The sequence below is a fragment of the Genypterus blacodes genome, unplaced genomic scaffold, assembly GCF_046128005.1.
Source record: "Genypterus blacodes isolate CSIRO-AG114 ecotype Tasmania unplaced genomic scaffold, CSIRO-AGI_Gbla_v1 ptg000119l_1, whole genome shotgun sequence".
Classification (NCBI taxonomy): Eukaryota; Metazoa; Chordata; class Actinopteri; order Ophidiiformes; family Ophidiidae; genus Genypterus; species Genypterus blacodes.
Genome location: NW_027466922.1, coordinates 246,573 through 272,831, shown reverse-complemented (window position 1 = coordinate 272,831; position 26,259 = coordinate 246,573). Strand labels below are relative to the sequence as shown.

Sequence of the window (26,259 nt, the reverse complement as noted above, 5' to 3'; positions counted from 1 at the left end):
TGTGATGAAGATGATGACACCTCTTTGTTATCGGCTGGCAGAAAGACTTCTCTTCACCGTGAGGGTGCAGTGTCAACTCTCGGCCTGCGGGGGGACAATTGACACCTTCTTCTGACAACACTGAAGTGCAGATTAGAGACAAGTGACCTTTGAACCCTGGAGCTGACTGGAGGGAACATCGGGTCACGAGATCACTGGAGCACTTGATTCATGAGACGGCGGCTGCACAACGCTCCCTCTGTCTCCCACGCACACACACACGCACACACACACACACACACACACACACACACACACACACACACACACACACACACACACACACACACACACACACACACACACACACACACACACACACACACACACACACACACACACACACACACACACACACACACACCATGTTCAATAAATAAGCCCTGCACCAGGGGCGATGAAACTATATGGACGTGAACATCAGAAGAAAACATCCCTTCTTCCCTCAACACAGACACACGCACACACACACAGACACACACACACACACGCCGGCGTGTTTTTCTTCACAGCTCCAGTCGCAGAAACAGCCCCGTTACCACCCGACCGACCGTGGCTGACTCATCAGCTGCACAGTGATGCAAGATTAAAAGGTGAACCGGCCTGTGTGTGTGTGTGTGTGTGTGTGTGCTTGTGAGTGAGTGTGTGTGTGTGAGAGAAAGGTCAGCGCCTCTTCTGGGTACAGGCGGCCGCTTGTTGTGTAAACAAGACGGGCAGAAGGCTCCAATCACCTCGGCCATATGCAGTGGCAGGCTTAGCTGGAGAGAGAGAGAGAGAGGAAGAGAAAGAGAGAGAGGGAGAGGAAGAGAGAGAGAGAGGAAGAGAGAGAGAGAGAGAGAGAGAGAGAAATTGAGAGAGAAGGAATACTGAGGAGAAGATGGAAACGAAAGGGACAAATGTGGAGAGGAAGACGAGTTGAGAGGAAGCTGAGGAGGAAGGCAGAGCGAGGGAGGAAGAGGGTCTGGCTGAGCTCTGATGGGCTCATCAGCACGTCTGGCCACTTACTTACATTGAGGAATTGCTGCGAAATTCACGGCATAATGAAGCAAAAATGGGAAGAAATATCAAATAATCCCTCACATTAAGACAAGAAATGGGAAACATGGTGATCCGCTCCGTGGAGAGCCTAAACGGAGATCAAGGCAGCATTGTCTTTGTAATTAAACGCTTTAGAGGGGCTGATGTGTTTCTGCTTTGTTTGTGAGGGAGAAACGTTCCCTCTGGTTTTCCAAGGCTCGGCTTCCCTTTGGGTTTCCCGGCTGCGCACAAACAGGAAGGCAGGGGACTGAAGTCTTCCTGGTGCGCCGCGCTGAGGGACGCCGAGCCTCAGACGAGGGCGGCCGGGAGGTAAACACGCAGAGGAACTGCACACACACACACGTCACAGCGGGAAGGGGAGGAGATATTGGAAAATCGGAATTGCTTCGTTATCCCTCCGATTCCTCTATTTGCATACATGTGCTCGACTCTCACAGCTCTCCTGATCTCCCACATACCAGGGTTCAAGGTTCAACAAGAGCCGCTGATGAGCCGGACAGGGACCAGAACAGAAGTGTGACATCCGGATACCATCAAGCTAAAGGCTCGATTTTCCAGCCCGGAGTCACCGAAGTAATCAATTAATACAGCTTTCACCATCGATCAAGCCTGACTGAACCACACGCTGTTCCCCCTCCTTCCTTCTCTCTCTCTCTCCCTCTCTCTCTCTCTCTCTCTCTCTGGACGACGTTCCAAACTTTGTCAGAGGGAATAAAACAGACTCTCCTTATCCGACCACATCACACGCTCACGGAAAACAACTGCTGAAGCGGAGAAACCAAAACCAGGATATGTGAGCTGCAGATGTACTGGGTTTGCTGTGGTCAGTGGACGGGCTCCCCTGTCCACACTGTGACCTCGTTCCATCCCCTCCTTCCTCCTCCCTCCTCCTCCCTTCCAACCCCTCCCTCCGTTTTCCACAATTTTCTCTTCTCTTCCCGTAATCCGGACGTTAAAGTTCCTCCTCCTTTAAATTGCTAGTAGGTGCATTTTCTTTTCCACGACATTTCTGAATCTTTGATACGACAGAACCGATTATAAAAACTGCACTTAATGTCTCCCAGACCTTCCGTGCGTTTGGGTCGGAGAAAGTTCCAGGCCCTGTTTTCATTCCTTTACGACACGACAACGAGTCCTTTAGAGTTTAGATGCTCCTGCTCTTCCTCCTTTTGATTTAGTAGATCATAGATGGCTGAGGCGAGTGAGTACTTCCCCCCGCCCCCCTCCTTCAGATCCACAAAGGCCCTGCAAAGGCCCTGCATGATACTTCAAGTTGACACTTGAAGTATCATGCAGGAGCCGGTGTGTCATCGGAGACTACAAAGTCTACAGTCTACAGTCTACACCCTCCTCAATGTGAATCCAAGCTGCAGCTGCAAGGATTCGGCCCCGAGAAGCTTAAAGTCTGATCGCGTTACTGCCGTGGGTGGGACCAGGAGGCCGGGCGACCTTTGAGGAGGAAACTGAGGAGTGTGTGTGTGTGTGTGTGTGTGTGTGTGTGTGTGTGTGTGCGTTACCACTTTATCTTGAACATAAGACAGAAGTACACAACCCCCTGTCACTTTAACGTCTCCAAATCTCTATCTTCGTGTTGTGCTGACACGCAGCAGAAAAGCCCTATTAGGTAACGTTCCAGCAGATAAAACATCTCCTCAACCATTAACTCGGGCCAAAGTCACGATTTGACATCAAATATTATCAACATTTTTGCCGATACGGCTCGTAAAGCTGAGTTATATCTGCTGGAGTCTGAGCGCTGCGGAGAGGAAAAGCTGTTTTTCAGATTAGCATGGTTACGTAAGCTGAAGTGTTGCTCCCTCCCACAGACGACATGTGGAGGCTTTGCAGATAATTATGATGTGAGCAGGTAATGAGAGGTTTAATTATCAGAGAGCTTTAACCCCGCTTTGTTTTTCTGCGGAATCTAAATTTCTCTTTTAACCCCCGAGACCTTCAGCAGGGAGATGGAGGGCAGAGAAACACACAACACTATCCTCTGCTTGTTGGTGGCGTCTCTTATGTGTGTGTGTGTCTCTGCAACCAGTAGGACGCCCGGTAGGAGTGCTGCGTCCCTCTCTTGTGTATGTACGTGTACCTGAGACTTGAGATCTGTCTCCGTCTGCGTGTGGATTCGTGCCTCGTGTCAGTGAACAGTGAGTCTGAATAATGCAGTCGGGGGCCTCGGCGGTGTTGGGTGAGACGCCGCCGCCGCCGCCGCCGCCACAAACCGAGCCCGGCTGTTGTGTAATCATCAGGCTCACACACACGTGCCCGGTCTGCATATCACAATACATGGAACAGATGGCGGGGAGGGTGTTAAATAAACACAAATACACGCTCATTATCAGCTTGGGTTACAGGCAGCTGCCGCTGCTCATTTCACCGGTGACGTCCGTGTTCTTCTAAAATCACAGCCTGATGAACTCTGCACAGGAGGGCAGAGGGGCGGGAAACTAATCGGCGAGCAGAAGCCAAACACAAGTCGTTTAAGAGGGGGGGGAGGGTCGGGATGCTCTGAGGATTAGGCCTGGGTGGTACGACACGATTCCAAAATACTGTCAAAGTCCAGCTGGAGGGAGTGTGACGGCGTGTTAGAGCCACTGTCGGGAGGGAACAACACGGGATTTGGAAAATAATAAGGTCATAACATCTCCAGAAGACACAGGAAGGAGGTCAGAGTGTGCTGGAAACACAGCCGGGGCTCCAGGGAACAATCGATCTAATGTTGTGATACAGAGAATAATAATAATGTGCTGAGGTGCTTCTTTCAAAAGAGGAGGAAGCTTACAAGCAGTCGAACATCTCCAGAGCCTCCACAGGCCCCTCGTTCACCTCCTGTTTACTCACAGAAGCACGACTCAGATTACCACTTTATTCTCCTCAGTGTGACTCTACCTAGACGAGTTACACACACACACACACACACACACACACACACACACACACACACACACACACACACAGCATGAGGGCCTGTGACGGCGGCTCTAAGCTTTGTCCTCGTTCTGCTGCGTCCCCGTTGAACACGCAGGCGTCTTTACTAGGCGTGCGCGAACGCACCAGGACTAAATGTTCCAGAGCCGCTGCGTGGTTTCATAATATTTAGTGTAAAACTGTCACGTACATGTTTAACTCTTTCCTGGGCGAGACTGGGGAAGTGTGAGAGAGAGGGAGAGAGAGAGAGAGGCAAGTAACAGAGAGGAAGAGAGAGAGAGAGAGGGAGAGAGAGAGGCTAAACAGAGAAGAAAGAGAGAGAGAGAGAGAGAGGCAAGTAACAGAGAGGAAGAGAGAGAGAGAGAGGGAGAGAGAGGCAAGTAACAGAGGAGAGAGAGACAAGTAACAGAGAAGAAGAGAGAGAGAGAGAGAGAGACAAGTAACAGAGAGGAAGAGAGAGAGAGAGAGAGAGAGAGAGAGACAAGTAACAGAGAGGAAGAGAGAGAGAGAGAGAGAGAGAGAGAGAGAAAGAGAGAGAGAGAGAGAGAGAGAGAGAGAGAGAGAGAGAGAGAGAGAGAGAGAGAGAGAGAGAGGCAGGTGAGAGAGAAGAAGAGAGTGACGCACCTCATGAGTGAGAACTAGAATAAAGGTCACTCAGGTCATTTCTGGAATAGAGTATAGAAGAATGGAACGTTAACTGCTATTAAAGTCGTATTTCCAACTGTTGTCAATCAAGAAGCATTAAGACTCAGTTTGTCTCCACACATTAAAGCTTAGATTAAGATGTCACATGACTGAATACATCCATTTATGAACGCTTCATCAATTCATGTCGAGTTGGAACGCATGTAGCTCCGCCCAGCCGCAACAAACAACCCAAACATCTGACGACTAATAACCAGACGGCACGGAGGCAAGTCCTGACTTTGACCTTTGACCTGTCCCTCCCCAAGCGAAGCCTCCTGCTCCAACTTTCCCATCTGTGCTCCGATTTCACGCTGCAGTCGCCGCACAGCCACGTCAGTCAATTAGCTCAATGTCAGTGACTGTGAGGGACTGGAGGACATGTCAGCTCTGCGGCGCTTTGTCCATCCCAAAGTCCCGCCGACGAGCTCCCTGCACGGCCCCGACGCTAAAGGTCACTTTTCTGCAACAGTTCCCCCGACCGAGGCCTCGGATCCGACGACCGGGAAGCTCTCAGCCGAAGGGACCGTTGTGATTCTGTTCAGATCGATAAAACAACCAAACAGCCCTCAGACTCTGCGTGACTCAAATTGTTGCTCTGTTTGTGCGGTGAAAGAGCGAAAGCCGTTGCCTTAAGAGTCGTCACCGCCGCCCCGGTCCACCCATCTCCCCAGACCAACACGGCCTCCCGACAAGACATTTCCATTAGCCGCCGCATTACCACCTCTGCTCCTCAACCGCCACGCGTCCCAGAGGCTCTCTGAGGAGGAGGAGGAGGAGGAGGAGGAGGCGCACGTGGGAGAGGCGAACACTCCACCCTCCCCACCACACAACCACATCCACCTCTCACATCGCAGCGTGCCACCGGCCTGCATTAGCACACTCGGCTGGGCCTGTTGCCGTGCAGCGGCGGAGACATGTGACATCTGGAGGTCAGAGTGCTGCCACCCCATCCTAATCGCACACACACACACTAAAGTACACTGAGAAACACACAACTTCCTCTGCCCTGCTCGACCCTGTGTGAACCCCCCGTTTCTAGTCTGCTCTTCGTGGGAGGACAGGCGGGGGGGGGGCGGAGCCTGTGCAAGGTCTGGGCGGCAGGTGCTACACTTCTGACCTTCCACTGCATGAGCTCGGCTTCGGTGACATTCGGATCAAGCGCTCGGCCGCGCCGCCCCTCCCTCCCCCCGCCGCCGAGCCGGCTATAATGCCAAGCGTGTCGGATCGCTTTAGCGTCAAAATACCAACAGCGCCCCCCTCCCCTCCATCTCTCTCTCTCCTCACCCTCCCCTCCATCTCTCTCTCTCTCCTCACCCTCCCCTCCATCTCTCTCTCTCTCTCCTCACCATCCACTCTCTCTCTGTCTCTCTCCTCACCCTCCCCTCCATCTCTCTCTCTCCTCACCCTCCACTCTCTCTCTCTCTCTCTCCTCACCCTCCATCTCTCTCTCTCTCCCTCTCTCTCCTCACCCTCCCCTCTCTCTCTCCCTCTCTCTCTGCCTCTGCTCCCATCTCCTTCTGTCTTTTTCTGGCAGGATTCACCTCAGGAGGGGAGTTTGCCCATCTGTAGCTGCCATCGTCCTCCAGATTCACACAGAAGACGACGCAGGCAAGTGAGCATAGCAAGAAGATGAAAAGCCAGAACTGCTGTCAGCATCGAAAAAGAACATCAGATTCCTTTGCCATATTATCATTATTGCAACAGAATAAGCATTCATTCATTCATCATGAAGGTCGTAGCAGTGATCATTGCTGGAGCCTCCACATGATTCTCCACCATAATTAAGCGGTTGCAGACCTTTCATGCTGTATAATTGTCTCATCAGCATCCGCTGTGTCAGTTTGCTTAGCTCCGGCTCAGAACCTTAACCCTCATGTACACAGGCAGGTTGTTTCAGGCCTCAACATCTAAACTCAGGTGTCACGTATGGAACATATGGATCGTATATATGTAGCATTAAAATGAGGTGAATCACATGAATGAGGACAACAGCTTCAACTTCCAACTCTAGGAGAGGAGAGGGATCATTAACAGGATCTCTCACAGGCATTTTGTGTGTTTTTGTGAACTTAAACGGATTAGACAAGGGTTCTATACAGTAAACAGGAATAACAGTGCACACTTTCACTTTCACTTCTCCTCTGGCAGCGTTGACAGAGAGGAATTCAAACCTACTTAACATTCACAACTCACCACACACAGGCTGGCAGAGAGAAGTGAAGCATGGACACACCAGCGAAGTGAACACATGCGAGGGTCAACATATGCTAACATTATGGAGAACCTAAAGGAAGCCAGGGTGCATGAACTTCCATATTCCTCACACTCTTTGTTGGCGGGTTCCTATTTTCAGCAGCAGCAGCAGCAAACCATAAAGGAATATTTATACAAAGCAGGGAGGGGAACGTTCTGTTATCACTGGCAGACGACACACACCGAAACACAAATACTTATAATCTGCAGAGTCGTGACCCGGTGTCCTGACATTACAGGGGCAGAAACGCCAAGGAAGAGAAATGGCCCCGCATTCTTTGTGTTGTTGTTCTTGTCAGTTAAGAAAGCAACACCAGGAATAAACACTGCGATATGTGGAAAGCATCGCAGGGGGAAAAGTAAAGAGACTAAATTGGTCTCTTCCTGTTGTCTGGACTCATCCGCATCAATCTGGACCCTTCTGCCGCCAGCTGACCCAGATGTTTGCTGTCGTCTTTAAAGATTCTCCATCATGGCGAAAGAAGGGAGAAACGATTTCTGCCGTTTATCTATCAAACACGTCTTTTTCGACGTTTTCTATTCCTCGTCTGCGTTGCTTTTTTCTACACCTAAGGAACAAATCTCCTAATGTTCTATAATACTCAAATCATCCTTAAATAAAGCTCAATCAGTCTCTGCTGGTCCATATCTTGTCTCAGTGCTCAGAGAGGTTGGAGGCATTGTTGGACCGTTGGAGATGCAGTCGTGAGATATCTGGGTTAAGATGTACGTTTACATTTATATCCGCTGCAGTGGTTCATTCAGCCAAACGTTACAGCGGAGCAGCTAACACGCTTTGCCGTGATTAACATATTGCTGTGTGTGAGGCAACAAGGGGGCCGGAGAAGGAGAACCTGCTTATCCATGTTTAATTGATGTTCATAAAAAATGCAAGCTTCTTTTTTTCCTTCTTCTTCTTTCCCTTCGCTCCTTCCAGATGTGAGCCACACACACACACACACACACACACACTCACACTACACTGTAAACCTCACTTAAGCGTCAGGATCATCTCCAATGAGAGTTAGAATCGCTTAGAAGCTAAAATATGCCGAGGTGATCGACAGCGCTAACGTGAGCCGCTTCTCCTTTTGACCGCAATTCCGGTTTCAACTCCGTGCCGATGGCCTTTGAGAATACGAGTTCAGTCCCTAGCGGACCTCGACCCTGCCGTTACATTACAGAGGTGACGGTGGGTGCAGCCCCCCCTCCTCCCTCTCCCCCTGCCGTGTCCCTCGCTCGCTCGCTCGCCCGCCTCGCCTCGCTCTCCTCTGTGTCAGAGCTGTAACAATGAGATAGCATTTCACTGTGATGGCGCTGCGAGGGGATTATAGGCTCAGGGAGTTATCAAAGGCTTAGTCGCTCTGATTTCTAGTGGCTGCTGTCATTCTGTGCCAGCGCCCGGGCCTCTGCCACTGCAGCTGGGCCGAGGCAGAGGTCGTGCCACGCCGGGGGAATCCTGCAGGCTGACACGGCGGGGAGACCGAGACCAGAACCGAGGCAATCCCCATTAGATACAAGCTGATGTGTAGGTTAAAAGTGGGTAATACAGAGCAGAACAGGCTGCTGCTGAGAGCTTAAACCTCCTACAAGGCTGAGCAAGCAGAAGCCACAGCGTATCACAACTGAACACTATAACAAACAGGATAACAGGATTACTTGAGAAGTTATCAATAGAAGATCATAAAACTTGGTGGGTTGGTTGGGAGTTGGGAGTTGGGATCCGATTTTTTCCCCCCCTCTTTATTTGTTGAGGTATTCGGTGACATTTGGATTATTAAAGGTCAGGTTGAGGCAATAACCTGTTAAATTTCATCATGGAGAGATGGAGCCATAATTGGGCCTTGGTGGAGGTATACACTGTAGTGACCCCTCTAGTTAATGCAGGTTTCTGTACTGTACATGTCCAAACACTGATTTGACTCCTTGTCTGGATCTGGACATATACAGAACATATCTATGGGAAGTCTGTGGTCACTAAGTTCATTTGTAATCATTAGAAAATAGAGAAATGCCAAAACAGAAAAATTCCTGAATCCAAAATTGGGCACCACAACATAAACAGGTCTCATCCCAACATTCCTCCGTTCCAACAAATTGGGTGGAAACACAACCTCCCAATAACACAAACAGCCTGGACACAGTAACGACATGCAGCCTCCATATGGAGCCGTCGCTTTAAATGAACTCACATAAGCCACGATTGCATCAGCATGTAGTCAACCAAACATGAAATAAAGATTATAATGTGTTTTTTCACTTTATTGCATCATTCCCATGCTTCAATTTGACAAAAACACATTTTCCCCATTTTTTAATTATGGACCCGCTATCTGATACCCAGAGAGAGCGGCGGTGGGGTCTAAGAGCTGGAACAACACGGCAACAAGGAGATCTTCATCAGGCGTTTGATGAGTAACAGAGCAGGATTACAATCTCCTGATGATATCGTTTCATTGGATTATATGTACGGTTCCCACCACCGGATCATTTTGGGAACCATCACCAAAACAGCCAATTAAGAGAATAGTTTGGAAGTTTCTTATCCCTGCTTTGACAAACACCAGTCCAGTGACCTCCACTCACCCGGCTGGAGGATTTAGCTAAAACAAACAGGCATTGGCAGAGATTAGCCCTTTGCTTCTGCGGATGACTCGCACGGTGATAGTCGGGAGCGTGTGTATGAAAATAACCTGCTGGGCGTACTGATCCTGACCGAGCAGGAAGTAGCCGGGAAGCTGCACCGACTGCTGCCGGCCAATTAGAGCGCAGGGAGCACGGAACTAACGAGCTCCCTCTCGCTGACCCTCCTCACCCCTGTAGGACCCCGCTATGGGAAATATGAGGAGGCACTTTAACTCCACGGCACCCCCCCACCCTCTCTTTAGCCTTCTTGCCCCCCCCCATCCCGTAGTCTCAAACCCTGCTGTGTGACCACAAGGTCTACAAACACATGCTGCCTCTCTCCAGAGGCCCGCCACATGGCTTTTACTGCCGTGCTGATGCTAAAAGCTCTGCACAGCCTCTTAAAAACAATAAGCACACGCACGTGCACACACATACACACACACACACACACACACACACATTCCTTGAACAGAGCTGGAGTTGTGTCAGCTGCATTTCCCTGTAGTTGACTCTGGCCCGGTTCTAGGGTGGAGTGGCACCGGAGCCTCCTTCCAACTACCCTGACTAGTAAATGGGTTCCAAATTAATTGGCAGGATTTGTGAGGTCGATAATTCCGAGGCGCTGCGATGAGGCGGGCGGCGGGCAGCCATGAGCGCTAATACGGCCCTGGCTCAGTGGATAATGGCTACTTATTCAAACAAAGTGGCATTAATAAGGAGTGATTCATCAAGAGAACAGGCGCACACCTGGAGGGTTAATCCTAGCGAGCTGCGGCCAGGAACCCGGGAGGCGGGGCGCTGGGATCAGCCGGCGTAGCTCTGCAGCGCATCCAAAGCGGCGCTAATGAATTTTTTTTCTTTTTCTAACAAAGAGGGGGAGCCAGTAATAAGAATCTCTGTCCAACGCCCCCCTCCCATCCCATCCCAACCCCCCCTCCCCACCCCACCACCTTTTTTCTCCAGGCAGGAATTGGTCCTGTCATTTGGACCCTCCAAACGCAGACCATATGTGAGTTCAGTCCCTGGCAATCAGACTGCATTGTGGAGCAGGCGGCTGAGTTCATCAGGAAAAAATTAGCCCGCCGCTCTGCAGGCCTCGCTCCCATTGGCCAGTCACGCGGCCCGCTCCGTTTGAGGGCACCCCAGACATTCCTGCGGATAATCTTTTCCATTCCTCTGCTCAGCTCGGCGAGGACAGACCAAATCACAGCACAAGGACGGCATTGTGAGGGCCTTTCAGAAAGCCCTGTTTTCAATGCCGTCTCTCTTTTACGCTTTCCCTCTCTCTCTCACCTCACACACCACAACTCTAAAAAAGAAAAACACAAAAAAACTTTTCCCCCCATCATGCCTCCTCTTTTTTCTGTTGCGAGTCCTCATAAAAAAAAAAAAAAGAGGGAAAAAAAAACAGAAACGATTGCTTTTTTTTTTTTTTAAAGGATCTGTGGAGTAGCGAGGTTCCGAACACTACGTTTCTCACGGTCCCTTTCCAGTAAGAGTTTGTTTTTGAAAAGCCCAAACAATGTAAAACCGCTGAAACCGGAGCTCAGCCACATCAGTGTGCGGCCCAGAGTTCAGCGGATCACTGCTGGATACGGCTCCTCGGGCGAGGCTCACAAGCCTTCCCAGAATCTCCCGCTCGGTCACCGCCGCTGCACGCCTCGTGCCTTCCGACGGCAGCTTGTCATTGCGGTCGCACGCCGGACGGGCTGGAACACGCAGCTTTGGAGGACAATCACACAATCTGAGGGATGCTGCTGGATTTACAGTAACACGTTCTATAATTAAACACGTGTTCATTACAGGCTCTATAAACTTCAGACTCCGGAGCGGCCGTCCGCCCGCTGCATGTGCTGCTACTGACATGACTCGACAGTTACCTTGGTTACTCCAAAAGTACACCCTGTACAACCGGCTCAGGAGCAGAACACAGAGTACATACACGCTTCTAATGAACAATTAAACTTCCTCGAGTTTTCCTGAACTTCGTCATGGCCTCATAAGCAAATCAACCTTTACAGCTACTTAGCAATGCTACTTACAATGACTAAACTTGTTAGCAGAGCTGAAACACGGATTGCTACTTGAAGAATCCCAAACGTATGCGATCCTGTGTTGTCTTTAACGTTATGAGCCATAATTTACACTTATATGCAGAAAACCGAGCATTATTTAAGCCATTTTAGAGAATTTACATCAAGGCATTAAAAGTTATGACAGCAAACGGGGCATTATATGAGCTTCAGCTGCTGCGTGGCTTCTTCACTGCTACAGTTTAGCACCATAACCATTATTTATATTTGTTCCGTAGTAACCAGTTGTACATACAGTAGATACAGTTAGTGTCTGAGTGTCCCTTTGGGGTAAATAAAGTGGAGTTAGGGAATCACAGCACAACATCTCACAGCTCCTGGGTTTCCTCAGATGTGGGAGGGAATAAATCAGTCACATTGTAATCGTTTCCGCTTCTAAGGTAACAATTTCCAGGTCTATTGGTGAATTTCATCACCTTTTCACAGCCTGGAGAGAAAGAGGTCAAACCCCATGACTTTCCCAGGATCCCCATGACTGTGGAAAACCTCTAGACACAATATTTCTCCTCTCCTTCTCTCCTTCTCTCCTCCTCTCCTCCATTTACCATTGAGTCTCAGGTAGGAGAAGGAAAAAAATGAATAACCAAATGTGACCCACATCCTGGTGTGTTCCAGGTCTTAAAATAACTTCACAACACAAAGAGGGAAGAGCCTTTGGCATACTTTAGCAAGACTGTACTTCTAATCCAGATGCTCCTAATTGTTCAGGAAGCATGTCCACCCTTACTGCAGGCTGTGACAGTAAAAAATGCTGCAATCAATCAGGACGGCGCTGCAACAGTCGCAACGGCGGCGATGAAGGCTGGCGGAAAAACAAGGATCGTGCTGAAACTTGTCGATGAAAAAGTATTTGCCTTTGTGCATTTGTGTGTGTGAGAGAGAGAGAGAGCGAAAGAGAGAGAGAGAGACGGAGGGTAGAGAGTTCTGCTTCTTTGCCTCTGCTAACATAATAAGCGGATCTGAAGGGCTCCGACTGTATTTTTAGTCCTAATATACACAGACTTGAGTTTCTTGTCGTGTCTGAGAGAGATGAGAGACATGACAGAGCTCCGGGTCAACTCAGGCGTAATTCCCAGCTGCCCCGGTGCCAGCTGGCCTCAGACTCTCCTCCTCAACATTTCTACATGAAATTTCTTTTAAAAACCATTTATGTCCAATACTTATTTTGTTCCCAATTTTTTGCTCTGTACGTCGGCTAAAAGCTCCTGACGGAATGAATCAGCGCACTGTGGAAGGCAGGACTGCTGAGGAATCGCTCCAAACACATCTTGTTTTTGTCTGAGCTGTATGAAAACATCAGCTCAGGCAGATTTCTCTCCAATCTACCAGAACTGAGAAACTTTCTACATCCAAGAAAAACTTTTCCACAGCAGCACGTCCTCTCTCTATACAGTATGTCTAACAACTCAGAGATGGCTGCTCCCATGGACCTGCATAATGTGAGTGAGCCCTGCCATAACAGTGAGTCCTGCCTCGATCACATGAGGCTGGACTGATAAACGTTTCAGCGTTAACCGCCTGTGCATCTACGTCTTATCGGCCACGCAACCACAACGATAAGTCCATGCAGCACCCATGCAGTTGGAGCTGCTGGCCTCTGTGTGTGTGTGTGTGTGTGGGTGGGTGGGTGGGTGGGTGGGGGGCTCTGTACACCTCTGTTAACCTGTCCATCACTGGGGCTCCACATGCAAAGACGCCATTAATCATGAAAACCAGACTCGACGCTGCCTCCCAAAAAGGCCCCCGGCCACACCTCTGACTGGAGGCTAGGCTCTGTGTGTGTGTGTGTGTGTGTGTGTGTGTGTGTGTGTGACTGGTTCGACAGCAGCACAACTAATATTTTCCATTACACAATAAAACCAGCGGGAATGAAACTAAAAATAAAGAATACAAAGCTTCTCTAACCATTTACAGAAGCTTAACTTAATCTAAAGCTAAACAATGATAATCAATCATAATTATCTTGATTTGCTGTTTGCACTCCATAATTCTACCCTCTAATAATTATGAACCAACTTAGTCACGTTACAAACATTCCCATGGTCTTGTTTCCATTTATCCAACCGCTGCAATGCTTCAATGTGAACCTAACCACACACACACACACACACACTGATCAGCAATGCACACTGAGTGAAAACAGACCGTTTAGGGAGTGTCTCCTTGCTGGTCAACCACTCACACTCAAAGCTTCCTTCTTTGTGGAAGTGACTCACCAGGTGTGAAAGGACCAATCAAAATCAAAGCAGATGTTTCCAGAGCAGGATGTAAGTGTGTGTGTGTGTGTGCGTGTGTGCGTGTCAAATTGTGGGACTTTGACAATATGCCACACATACACCCAACCTCGTCTCCTTTAGAAGGCCAGAGAATGAGTCGCACAACAACAAAACTACTTTACCATGTACACAAAAACACACACACACACACACACACACACACACACACACACACACACACACACACACACACACACACACACACACACACACACACACACACACACACACACACACACACACACACACACACACACACACACACACACACACACACACACACACACACACACACGGTAGCAGCTTGTTGGAGCTTTGCCTTACCCGAGGACAGGCGGCGCTGATGGAGGTGACATACGCCGCTGAAACAGGTACAAGCTTCACCTGGTCGGCCTCGCTGGGAGGGAGGAGCCAACGAGCACTGGGGCTTCAGGAACCCTGAGGAGAGAGAGAGAGAGAGAGATGGTGATGAAGACATAAAGCAACAGAGTTAACAGCTACAGAACGCAGTGGTGGATCAGTCAGAATCAGAGTGGAAGATCATGTCCTTCCTTTTTTGAAGACACTTTCACATTAAATCTTCACTGTAAACCGTTTTCACAACAGAAACAAGTGTCAGGAAATCACAACGGCTCAATCATGGTTAAAGGGTTTGGCAGCAGAAACCACACGCTGATGCCAACTTCTGCTACGACTCAGGAAAACCTCAAGTTCCTGTCATCAAAGTCACGCTGTCAGTGTCAAGTCACTAACTTAACATCATCAAGGAATCTTAGATATAGAAGCTTATAACTCTGAGGAGACCGGAGCTTGTTGTCACCATCCGACCCCGCAAACCCTCTCACATTCACAAGCTCAGCGCCACGGGACCGAGGTTAGCAGCTCTGAGTGGGCAAAATGCCAAATGAAGCCCAGGGTGCCTCGGGGGTTTGGACCAGGCCGTCTTACTGTCTGTCTCCGAGGTCGCGGGGGTCATTTTCAATAGGGAAGTTATTATCTGGCACAATGGGGCGACTGAGCCGTCTGCACGCCGTCCGGAGCAGCATGCGCCCCGCCGCCTGACATCATCCACATCCAAGAGCCAGAGCAACAAGCAAACGTAGACGGACAAAAATAGTCGTCTGGAAACACTTCTTGAATTATAATGAAAATCAGAAAGAGAGAGAAGTGTTCCAGTGAAAGGAAGACAAACGGGAACGCCAAACTCAGAGTCTGTTTACGTCAACATTTATGACCTTTTGAAATTCCTGATGATCCCTTAAATAGAATTAGAACGCCATCCGAGTGGCATTTCGCTTCTTGATTGACACTCCAGCCTCCAGCCTCAGCAGAAAACTTCCTGCTCGCGCTTCACTTTGCTTCGCCGACGGACGATTCGAGCGCGTCTTTATTATCGACCGGGTCGCTCGGGCGGATCTTCATCGCCAAATCCTAACTTCATTTATTCCTCATGAGGACCTTTAGGATTTCATGCAAACATCAAGCGCATGAAGCCAAGGAGAACGCACACACACACACACACACACACACACACACACACACACACACACACACACACACACACACACACACACACACACACACACACACACACACACACACACACACACACACACACACACACACACACACAGCCCCTGTCGCTGCGTTCTGAGCCCGATAAAGCTCCATTATTTCCACCATGAAAAACATGTCACTCCAGATGAGCTCAGAGAATGACATTTAAAACAGGCAGAGGGATATTGAATTAGTTCCCCATGATAAGCTGTCTGGGATGCTGATGCTTTCTGCGTATAAGTGTGTGTGTGTGCGTGTGTGTGTCTGTGTGAGTCTTCACACACACATATGGGGTTATATGGAAGTGTGTGTGTGTGTGTGTGGGGGGGGGGGGGGTTGGAGTGTTGTGGGGGTCTGATGCTTTCTTCAATGCTTCGTCTGTTATTAGGGATGAATCCAGGGACAGAGGAAGAAAAGCAAGTCTGGACCTGTCAGAGACACACAGACAGACTGACTGAAATCATCTGGAGCTACATCATAAAGGACGAGAGCTTCATCCCGCCAGGAAATAAGAGTAAAGTAGATGTATTCTCCTCATTTTTGGTATATTTGAGGAGAATTAAAGCTCCTTTCACTTTCACATGTTGGGCAGAGTAATCAGATGAAACAATGTCAGCAGAGTGGAGAGCACAAAGGTTTACAAGCAGCATTACAGACTAAAGGCCCGCTGGCAGGGGATGAGTGAGACTTAATTGCCTCTCAGTGTTTCTCACAGTAACAAAGCCTCCAGAAGGACGGAGCTCAGTGTGATGGAATCACTCAGAAACACCACGCACGGATATTAGATAGTAGAGTTATGAGGCTTCAAACACTGAATTTAAGCAATAACAGGTGACATCTCCAGAACAGAACTTGTGATGTGGTTCAACCCTGAAGGAAACTTAAGCAATGATCAATGACGTTTTGATGTATTTGTCTATTCGGAGTGGGTTTGGCCTTTTCAGACATCTTCACTAAAAACCAGCCCGTCCCTGCTTGTGTAAAGGGGGTTGAAGGGCAAACAATGACACACACACACACACACACACAGCGGCGTGGGGCTTTGAGCGATGTCGCTGAACATTAAGTCATTAGCATATGAGCCCGGGCCGCTTTTGGACTTTACCAAAAAATCAGGAGTAAACTAAACAGACAGCAGGCCCCAAAGAACGCCGCCGCCGCCGCCGCCGCCACGCTGCCAGGCAACCACCGGAATAATCCACACTCACACGGGACACAGAGACGGGCAGAGTTTGGGGTTCAAACACTCAATTTCACCTGAGGCTCAAAGGGCTGTTGGATCCTTTTGCTGTTTTTAATGCACACACACAGGTCTGCACACGTATGTAAGGCTGTTTTCTCTCCACATTGGCACCATCAATCTTTTCTAGTGACGAGCTTTTGCTTTTTTCTTTTCTGACCTTGATGTTAAAACAGTGAAAGGCGTCTCGGCAGCCCGGACGTGTACCTGCAGGTTGGAGACCTCTTGAGGTGGGTTCACGTCTCGTTATTAAAAAGGTCTCGCATCTCGTCATTACGTCTGGGCTGGTATTCTGTTGCAGGACGGTGATTACAGAGACGTTTGATCTTCCTCTTCACTCGTTAGAAGAGGAAGGGGTGGGGGAGGGGGAGGATGTATCTCGCTGGCTTTAATAACGTCTCGATCCCATCTTTAGGGGACAAGCTCCGACGTTCGCCCGCCGACAGCCAATCAGAGGCCTCCTTTTCCCAGCCGGTAATGTAAACACGCTGGGGGTTTCCTCATTATAGATAGGCTGCTAATGAAAGCACATCCAGCATTTACAGCCTCGCTCTAATGAAGGAGAGCCTTTAAGATGTTCTGCTAATGAAAGAAGGGCTTCTATTGATATAAGCCTAATAAAAGAAAGACTTAATGACAGCGCTCTAATGAAACAAAGGTGTGTAAATTTGCCCCTGTAACAGAAGTTACACTCAATGATTACAACACTCTGGGAGTATTTTCATTAACGTTTCCTTCTCATTTCTCACAGACGCATCAGGGAAAGTGCTCACATTCTTTACTATATCCCCACAAACCCAAAGTCCTCTGAATGAAATACATTCAAGCTTTTACGAGAGTTAAGGGATTGCAGCTGAGCTCTCTTAAAGTCCGGCTATTGTTCACGTTCGGTGTTGCTAGGGTGATCAAGCCCAAGGTCAAAGATCATTGGGCCCTTAATGCATCTCCCAGGTGCAATAAAAAGAGCCTTTCCCACATGGGACTCCGCGAGGTTAAGGTCCTTGCAGCGCGCCGAAGGACAGTTCAGCAGAGGAGCTATCAATCGCCGCGGTTTCCTTTGTGAACGCCAGTCACCTTCAGCAGCACTCTGCCGCAGCCTGCCAGGTCCACATGAGGGACGACACGCAGCGTATACTCTCTCGGCAGCCTAGAAAGCTTCAATGTGTGATTATTGACTGTCAAGTTGCCGTCGATTGTCTCACATTTCCTCTTTTATCCCCCTATAAATGCATTTTCTGAAGATCGGCACACATCTATGATTTGTAATAAATACATTAGAGCGGTTAAATGATTTCTGAGTGCTCATATTTCATGTCAGGAAAATGTCAATGTCATTTTCCGATTAGTCAAAAGCGCTGCACTTAAAGAGGCCTTTGATCTGTGTAAAGAGAGCTAATCCCATGCAGAAACATTCCATTACACCAACAATTAACACTGTGACAGTAGCTATGAGACTGAGAGGACTCGGATCAGCTTAAAGCTAAGACCTTAAAAGACGCAGTGGGACCCCGTCGCTGTCATTCGCCGTCCCCCGAGCAGCCAATCTAGATTCTGGACTGGGCTGAACTAGAACTGCCCGGCTCATATGGGTCTCAGCTGACCCCTCTGGTGAATCAGGGCTGTGGGACTGAGGGTAATTACAGACCTATGCTCAATTCTTCATTTGGAATTTTTTGCTTTAAACTCCAAACAGCGTATCAGGTATGTGTGACTCACTTCGGACAAAGAGACGGAATGGCTGCGGATTCTTTGGAGCCATAATTTCCTCTGCCTTGGATGCATTAACAGGGCAACATAAGCCACCTGAGGGCTCTGAGCCCTAATGGAGGTTAGACTACATCTACACACACAGATGCCCGTGAAGACCTTGGGCTGGAAGACACCGCATTCTCAGATTCAGCCACAACAGAACATTCACACCCACTGAAACTGCCTTTAACACAACGACTCCAGATCTGCACAAGATGCTTAACGCTGCCAGTTGATCTCAGTAACTCAATAACAAAAAGTGAGTAAAACAAAGAAGCATTTTCTTATTTCTTTCTCGAGTTGTGTGTCACAGGCCCGGGCGGCTGCAGAGGTCTGGACCGGCAATAAAAGCTTTACTGGACAGCTTTATTGAATGACTTATTAAGCAACTGTGTTTTTGCGAGGCCTGAACTGAGGCGCTTCTGAGATGAACAAGAGCACCTTTCAATAACGGCTCTTTGAAAAAAAAAAAATCAAAATGTCTTTCTACTCCGTCTCAAATTGAGTTCGCACTTTCACACAGCCGCAGCATAATGAAAGTGGCAGTTGCCCCGGTGTGGCATTTGGAGCCGCGAGGCATCTGCAGGAAAAGGTACAACTGACACAGATGACCTTTGTGAAAGCAGAACTTTAGGGAAGGCTATTATGAGCAGCACATGTCTGTCTACAGGCCTGACTTACACTCAGGCCACCTATCAGAGTGCTCAAAGTGTTCAGTCTATGATGATAAATATGATGAAGAATGTTTACATCAAAGGCCAAAATCCGAATTTCTTTTTTTCTCTATTATTGCGTCCTTAGAAAATTCTGCCAAGGCTACGAGATCATTTTAGTTTCAAGATCAAAACTCTATACTCCCTGTGGTTTATTTCCTTAACAATCAACACTCTGCACTTAAAAGTGTGTGTCAGGACTTTGATACAATTAACACTGATGTTAATGATTGTTTTGCATTCACTGCCTGGACGAAACCCTAACCTATGTGAACATAGAGAGTGGCGGCGGTTCCTGTTATGACTCAGCTCTGCGTGTCAAACACGATTCTGTCCCTTCCTGTGACTAGAGAGAGTAAAGGATCACATCTGGAGACAACAAGACGATGACATTCTGGTTGACAAGGCTCCACCCACAGCTTTTTCAAACTTCATTTGCCATTTAATTGGTTTCAAAAGCCACCACAGGTACTTCCAGATGTACGACACACATCTACAGATACGCTGTGCTGTTGGTTTTTGCCAGATGAAGGTCGTGACTGAAGTTGTAGGGAATATCTGGTTTGAACAGATGGATATGGTTTAGGGTTTCCTCTGCAGAGTTCCGTCTCCCAGGTTCACCTTTCACACAGTGATCCACCGCCTCCCGGGACAGGGGGAGCCTGACTGCTGAGGTATTGTTAAAAACATTGCGCAGCACCGAGGTTAAGCTAAGAAGACGCCAAAGCGGTGGTTTCTGATAATAAATAACAGTCATTTGTCTCACTCAGCCTGACGAGATGGACCCAAAGGCGAACGGCCACAGAGAGACAGAGAGAAACTAGAGAGAGTGTGGTAAACGACGTTAGTGGGGAAGAAAAGAAAGGGGGCTGGTTCAAAGACTTGCTTGTGAACGTCAAAACCTTTCTTCAGGGCGAATGCGGAGGGAGAGAGGAGGAGGGGGAGGGGGTGGGGGAGGGGGGAGACGAGGGGCCTCACTGCAGCCCGGCAGGGAGAGCAGCTCCTTGGGCAAACGACTCTAATCAAATTTCTGTGATTGGACTCAGAAGAGCTGCCACGGTAAGAGAGGCTCCTTTCAGCAAGGGGGAGCGGACACAAGGAAGCATTTAAAGTCTACAATCCCTCTGCTGATCTTTACAGTAGCTGTTCACATGACAGAGTCTCTGCAGCCTTTGGCACGGCGCACACTGACCCTCTCTGTGAAATATCACCAGCCGGAAAACAAACCAGGAGATAACTTTTTGTCTAGCGTGTAACGGGTCGCTGTTGGAAGTTTCATTCAGCATTTTGTGGGATTCACCCTGGCCCTGCTCTGCATCAATCCAGAGTCAGAAGAGCTATTTATAGCCTCAGCGATTGGACGCGCTTCCATCCCGAGTTCGTGGCCTTGATTTCCCTTGATCATCGCTGACGTTCGGGAATGATCAAAGAATATTACCTCCAGCAACAAACCTTAGAATAATAATAATAATAAAGCGGGAGTTCACGGTGTGGAGATGAATTTTCAGTATCTTCATCAGCGCTTCCAGGCAGAGAGCGAGGAGCGATGGAGCTTAAGTGACCTGTGTCCTGATGGAGGGTCCCGGAGCACGCTTCCTGTTAGCGTTGCTAAATTGACTCCACACGCCCCCGCTCGCCGCCTCTCCTTCTCTACAGGGGCACGCAGTCTCTCTCATTAGCCTCCCGCCACCGCCTCGGCTCTGGTACATTTTGAAATCTTTGTACCAAGGATGTAAACACGTACAAGCGGCAACGTGCGAGCCCAGCCGCCCACAGCCCTTCAGAACAATACGCCGCTTAGCGCCAATCAAGGTCTATTGACGTGAAAGTGCAGAGATACATCACCGTTCTGCCTTTGCTGGCCGACCCCCGGTCGCACTCAAGCGTGGCCTTGCAGAGTCTGACCCAACCCACAATGCAGAGCTTCATTCTTCAATCCACAATTGAAGACAACATTTTTTCCGGAATGTATGGTAGCATAAGATACAAACCAGAAACACATTTTAAGATCAGTGGTTCCAGAGTCTGAGACCCTTGGGGGTTCATGAGAGGAATCACACACAAGTCAACAACACAACACAACAACACTTTCTACACAACCTCATGCTTGCTTGTTTAAAAGTGTGACACCAATGAGTGGAGACCTCTTCCTCCAACATGTACATATTAAGTACTGAACTAAATCTAATATCAATATGTGAAGAGCGCTCGCTCAGCAGATGGGTCTTGTTACCATCACTACACTCCAGGGACATGGATTCTTATATATTTTTGGGATGATGATTCATTAATGATAGCCTGCTATTCCTAAACTGGAAATTCACAACAGAACAATGTTGGAAACCACATGATTAAAAGAAAACAAAGCGCATCCAGACCCTGGGAAAGAGAGTGTTTGGGCCTGTTATGTAAAACGTATTAATGCTGTATGAAGTCGGGTGTATTTCAAAAGCTAAAGCAAAAACATCTGGAGCTGGAGCCGGGGCTCTGCTTGGGCGTGCATAGAACAGCACAACGACAATAAAGACGCTGACACAGGAAATATATTAGACTTGTCAAAAACAAAGAAATGTACATATATTCAATGAGACAGAGAGCTTGTGGGACGGATTTAAAAGCAGGGATTAAGTGCACTCTTTGCCTACAATGCCCCTCATTAAAGCTGAATAGCTGGCTTTAGAAGCCGTAATGTTGATTCCATTCCTTCAACAGCACCGCCCACTCTAGTGAGAGGACTCCAGGAACGAATCATTGGAATAATCCCATCCCCGGCTTTCAAATCTTCAGCAAATTGGTTCCGAAGTGCACACCTCCCAATTCTGTATCTCCAGCTCAACAAAGGCCCTGAGGTGACACCAAGCCAAGCCAGACTGGGGAAAGGACTTGGACAGGAAAGCGGCACTTACAGGAATGGAGGCGTTTGGCCAAGATAATGATTAGAGACAACAGGGCTCCCTCACAAAAGCGCGGCGAGAGCAAAACATCCAAGCGTCAACTTTTCAGTTCCAATCTAAATGACACATCTTAAGAGTCTTTTAGCTTGAGTGGGAAATAACTGTTTGTAATACTCGCTCTTAACTCATAAAAACAAACAGACTTCAATTTGGCACGTCTCTGCATCAGCGTTCCAAGAAAGCGTCTGAATGAAGGTAATTCAGCAGCCTAATAAGTGATTGAATGCTCTTGCCTGTGTGTAGGCCCTCTGTGCTCGGTGTGATTAAATGGGCCAAAAACATACGAACACCTGTGTTGTCCAAACATTGACAAAACACAAAGCTGATTTAATGGATATGAACAGTGTCCCTATAACGCAATAACGGCCCATTGTTGCAACAGAAACGGCCTCAAATAACCGCCGTCTCAAAAATACAAGTCCCAAGAAACCTTGAGGCTATTGCAGAAAGTATTATTTTCCTTTTAGGAGCAGTGAAGGGGCTTTAGACGGACCGTCCTGCTCTGAGACGCATGATGTAGAAGTACAGGGACGCAATAGTTCACACCTCTGACATTTGGGATTGTTCTGACTCACACTTGGCCACTGAATAAATCCCACGTTCAGATAAATTAACCATCAAGCACAAAGTTTATACAGTTGCACAAACCCATAAACAGAGCGAAAACTCTTAAACATGACATGGTTTTCCCCAACGTGTTAATCTTGACGTCTTAAGCGGAGGGCTGTGCGCCTCCGGGAAAGCTCTGGCTAAGAAACCAGGTCCCTGTTTAGCAATCACGTTATGTAAAAGTTATAAATTGTGGCTGGGAGCTGGACGGAGCTGAGCTCAACGTCAACAGAACAATCCTACAGTCCAATAATAACTCTTAATGAGCCAATCCTGGAAGAAGAAAGGAAATGATAATGGACAATTTCTATCTGCCTCCACATATCATCCACTTCAGCACACAAACTGCAGTACGTCACAAGATGTCACAAAATTAAACACACACACACACAGCTGTTTGCTGGTGGGTTACAGTAGCCTGACGCCTGAGTGATCTCTTGTTCTCTTCAGGAATGGATACATGCCGCGCATACCAAGGGGCTGGCAACTCTGTCCTCCTGAGACTCTGCCAAGCAGGCCTGCAGCTGCTCTCACGAGGGAACGCATCCATCCATCCCTCATCCCTCCTTCCATCCATCCATCCCGTCCATCCTTTTCCTCATTATGCCCTCCAAGACTTTAGTGTTACTGCTCTGAACTACTGCAGTGGTGTTGGAGGTAGGACACAATGTTTCCTTCAGGTTTTGTGTTCCTGCTCGCTGTGTCGCTTTGATTCATGAAGGCTTTTCTATCAAACATGCCAAGTGCCTGTCTTGGCTCTAAAATGAGATGATATAAAAAGGTACCCATGGTTACGTTTGGCTGTGTCTGTAGTTAGATTTCCATTTTAGATTACATTTTTTGAAAAGCAAACAGTTATGATACGCCCTCGTTTTACTTCACCGCAAGATTATAATTTCCTACTTTAGCTTTTTAAAAATAGACTCGGTACCAATTCCGAGGAAGAAATTCCACGGCTGATCTAATTTTTATAAATCGCCCACTCAATCAGCCGCTGTCCAAACCATGAAGTTTCTGCGAGAGGGAAAAAATTCATGGAATCTGAACACAAAAGCCTGAACAAACACTCTTAAATGTAAACACTAAAAAAGTCCACAAATTCCGAGATTTAACCTGCGGAGTTAACCGGACCGGATCGTTCCTGACTCAGGAAGCATGAAATTAGGTATATTTGCCGACACAGAGAGAGTTTGCAGCTACATGAGGAGCGGCTAACTAACCCAAGTCTGTTCTCAACGCTAGTTTGAGAGCCAAATGTAAGATCATCATCATTTCTCCAGCAAGAGTAAAAGTTTCCCACCGCTTAAAAGTGAAACACAGAAGGGAGTTGGAATGGTTCACCAGGGATTTATGTAATATTTATGCATCACAGTTAAATGTATCATTTGTCAAAGACTATGGATCAAGTTGAATCAGATAGACGCCTATCAGTTCCAGTGTTTCTTGTTGTTTTGTTATCATAGTCGCAGAGGAATTAGAAAACACAGCAGATCCAGAGATCCATTTTAATTCAACATGACAAGCTGACATTCACCGCCTGATTCATACGCCGGGAAAAGAGAAAAATACAGAAAAAAAAAAAAAAAAAAAAATCACACGTCCACATAGCACCGCATACTTTGTCTCTCTCAACACCGACAAAACAATTTAGAAATTGAAAAACGATGTGTGTGTGTGTGCACTCAGAGGCCAGGGACAGGGGGAAGGTGAGCAGAACAAAGCTAACAGAGGAGGAAAGTGAAGGACAAGGCTGACGGAGAGGACGCATCACAAAGCTCCTCATTCAAGCCGCAGATAAAGCTCTCTCTCGCCATTTACTACCGGAGCCGCTGAATAGAGATGTACAGCAAACAGGGAAAACAAAGCGCGGGCGAGAGATTTCAAGGTGGTACTGCCCAGAAGAGGATTGGAGGATGATGGCATGAGCGATTTGGCAGAGCTTCTAATGCATACATAAATACACACACACACACACACACACAACGCTGAGTGAATGGAGAGAGGAAGAGGGAAATAATGCTTAGAGAATGAGCGAGAGCGCGAGAGAGAGAGAGAGAGGCAGAGAAAACTAGGTCAAGTCACATGACTGGGATCGACTGCAGGCAGGATTAAATCTCCTGCAGCATGTGGTCATTTACACAACAAATGTAGAATTCATTTCATAAATGATTCCTCTTCCGTGGGGGCTGAGGACAGTGGGAACGCTGGGTGTGATGCGGCGGCGTGTTCTGGGTTTTTGAAACCAAGCTTTTCAGCGAGCGAGCGAGCGAGCACACAAAAACACAGAGCTTTAAGGAGCCGAGCGGGCGGGCGGGCGATGGAGCGAGCTGTTCCCTCAGAGACAGGAAACAAAGGGGGAGCTTGAGATAGCATGAAAATGATCATAACAGGAGAGAGACATGGTTCCAATATGAGACGGAGCAACATTCACTGTCCATTATCCCTGCCGCAAAAACAAAGGACACTGAGATGTTTGGAGAAATGTGTTGCGCGTTTTCACTCCAGATGCACCGAAACCAAATGTGTGATGAAATCTCTGCTAGACTTCCTTTCAAACTTGTTGCTGCAGCTTAGATCCACATTTCTGCAGCTTAAACCTCCAACGACCAAACGAGTGAAGCAGCCTACTCATCACAGTACATTTGCTTCTGGCTCTTTGTTATGTTTGTGAGTGGAGCCCTGTGATTGGCCTACAGTCTCCAAACGGAGCCGTGGTATTGGCTGAGCTGTAGGCAACCAAACTTAGAACTTGGATACTTTTCTACAACTTCCCTGGGTGGAAATAATGGATCCATACAGGTCCAATCTACAGACTATAGGTATGGAGGATGGATGGAGATGTCAACAAAAACACAATGATAATAATAACAGCAACAAACAGCAATAAGGTGATGGCAAAGACTGATCTGACTGTCTGACTCACTTCCTGTCTGAGTAGATCATCAAACTTATGACTAAGACCCACGTGTAACACTGAGTGACATATCACAAGATGCCAAATGCCACGGGTGCTGCATCGACCAAACCCCTGCTCCCCCCCGCATCGAAAGAGGAAACTAAAGCTGCCAATCAAGCAGGCTAAGCCGGCCATAAGCTTGCTGAAATCCCCCCGGTGTCGGCCTAGCTGAATACCAATCGCTCATTCACATCAGTGGTCAGCTGACCCGGGAGACGGACCCAGAAAATGTGTGGCGCAGAGGGAGAGAGAGAGACAGAGAGGCATTATGGGTAAACAAGAAGGATCTAAACCCGTCTGTGACACAGCGAAAACCCTGAAACTCTGCAAGCAAGGTCAGGCAAATCCTCACCGAAGTCCTCAACCCCCGCGTGCTGATTGCCAATCGGATCTAAGCCAATCAATGCCGTGTAATGCCGCTGCTGTGATCCCGTGGCAATTCCCTCCAATCAGTTTGACCCCGGGGCTTTCTGGGTCAGCGGGCCTGGCGCTGCGCCTGCAGATGGCCGTGTCGCTGCAGCGGGGAGCTAAAG

The 26,259-nt window shown here is 48.2% G+C and overlaps 1 protein-coding gene across 5 annotated transcripts in view; it reads right to left on the bottom strand.

Annotated features, from left to right (window-relative positions):
- rxraa (retinoid X receptor, alpha a) overlaps positions 1 to 26,259 on the bottom strand; it is an 85,543-nt gene that overhangs the window by 46,661 nt on the left and 12,623 nt on the right. For all 5 annotated transcript variants that reach the window (XM_076162038.1, XM_076162040.1, XM_076162037.1 and 2 more), the window contains one exon: positions 14,273 to 14,386. In XM_076162038.1, the coding sequence (XP_076018153.1) occupies positions 14,273 to 14,386 (114 nt within the window). The remainder of the gene's footprint in view (positions 1 to 14,272; positions 14,387 to 26,259) is intronic.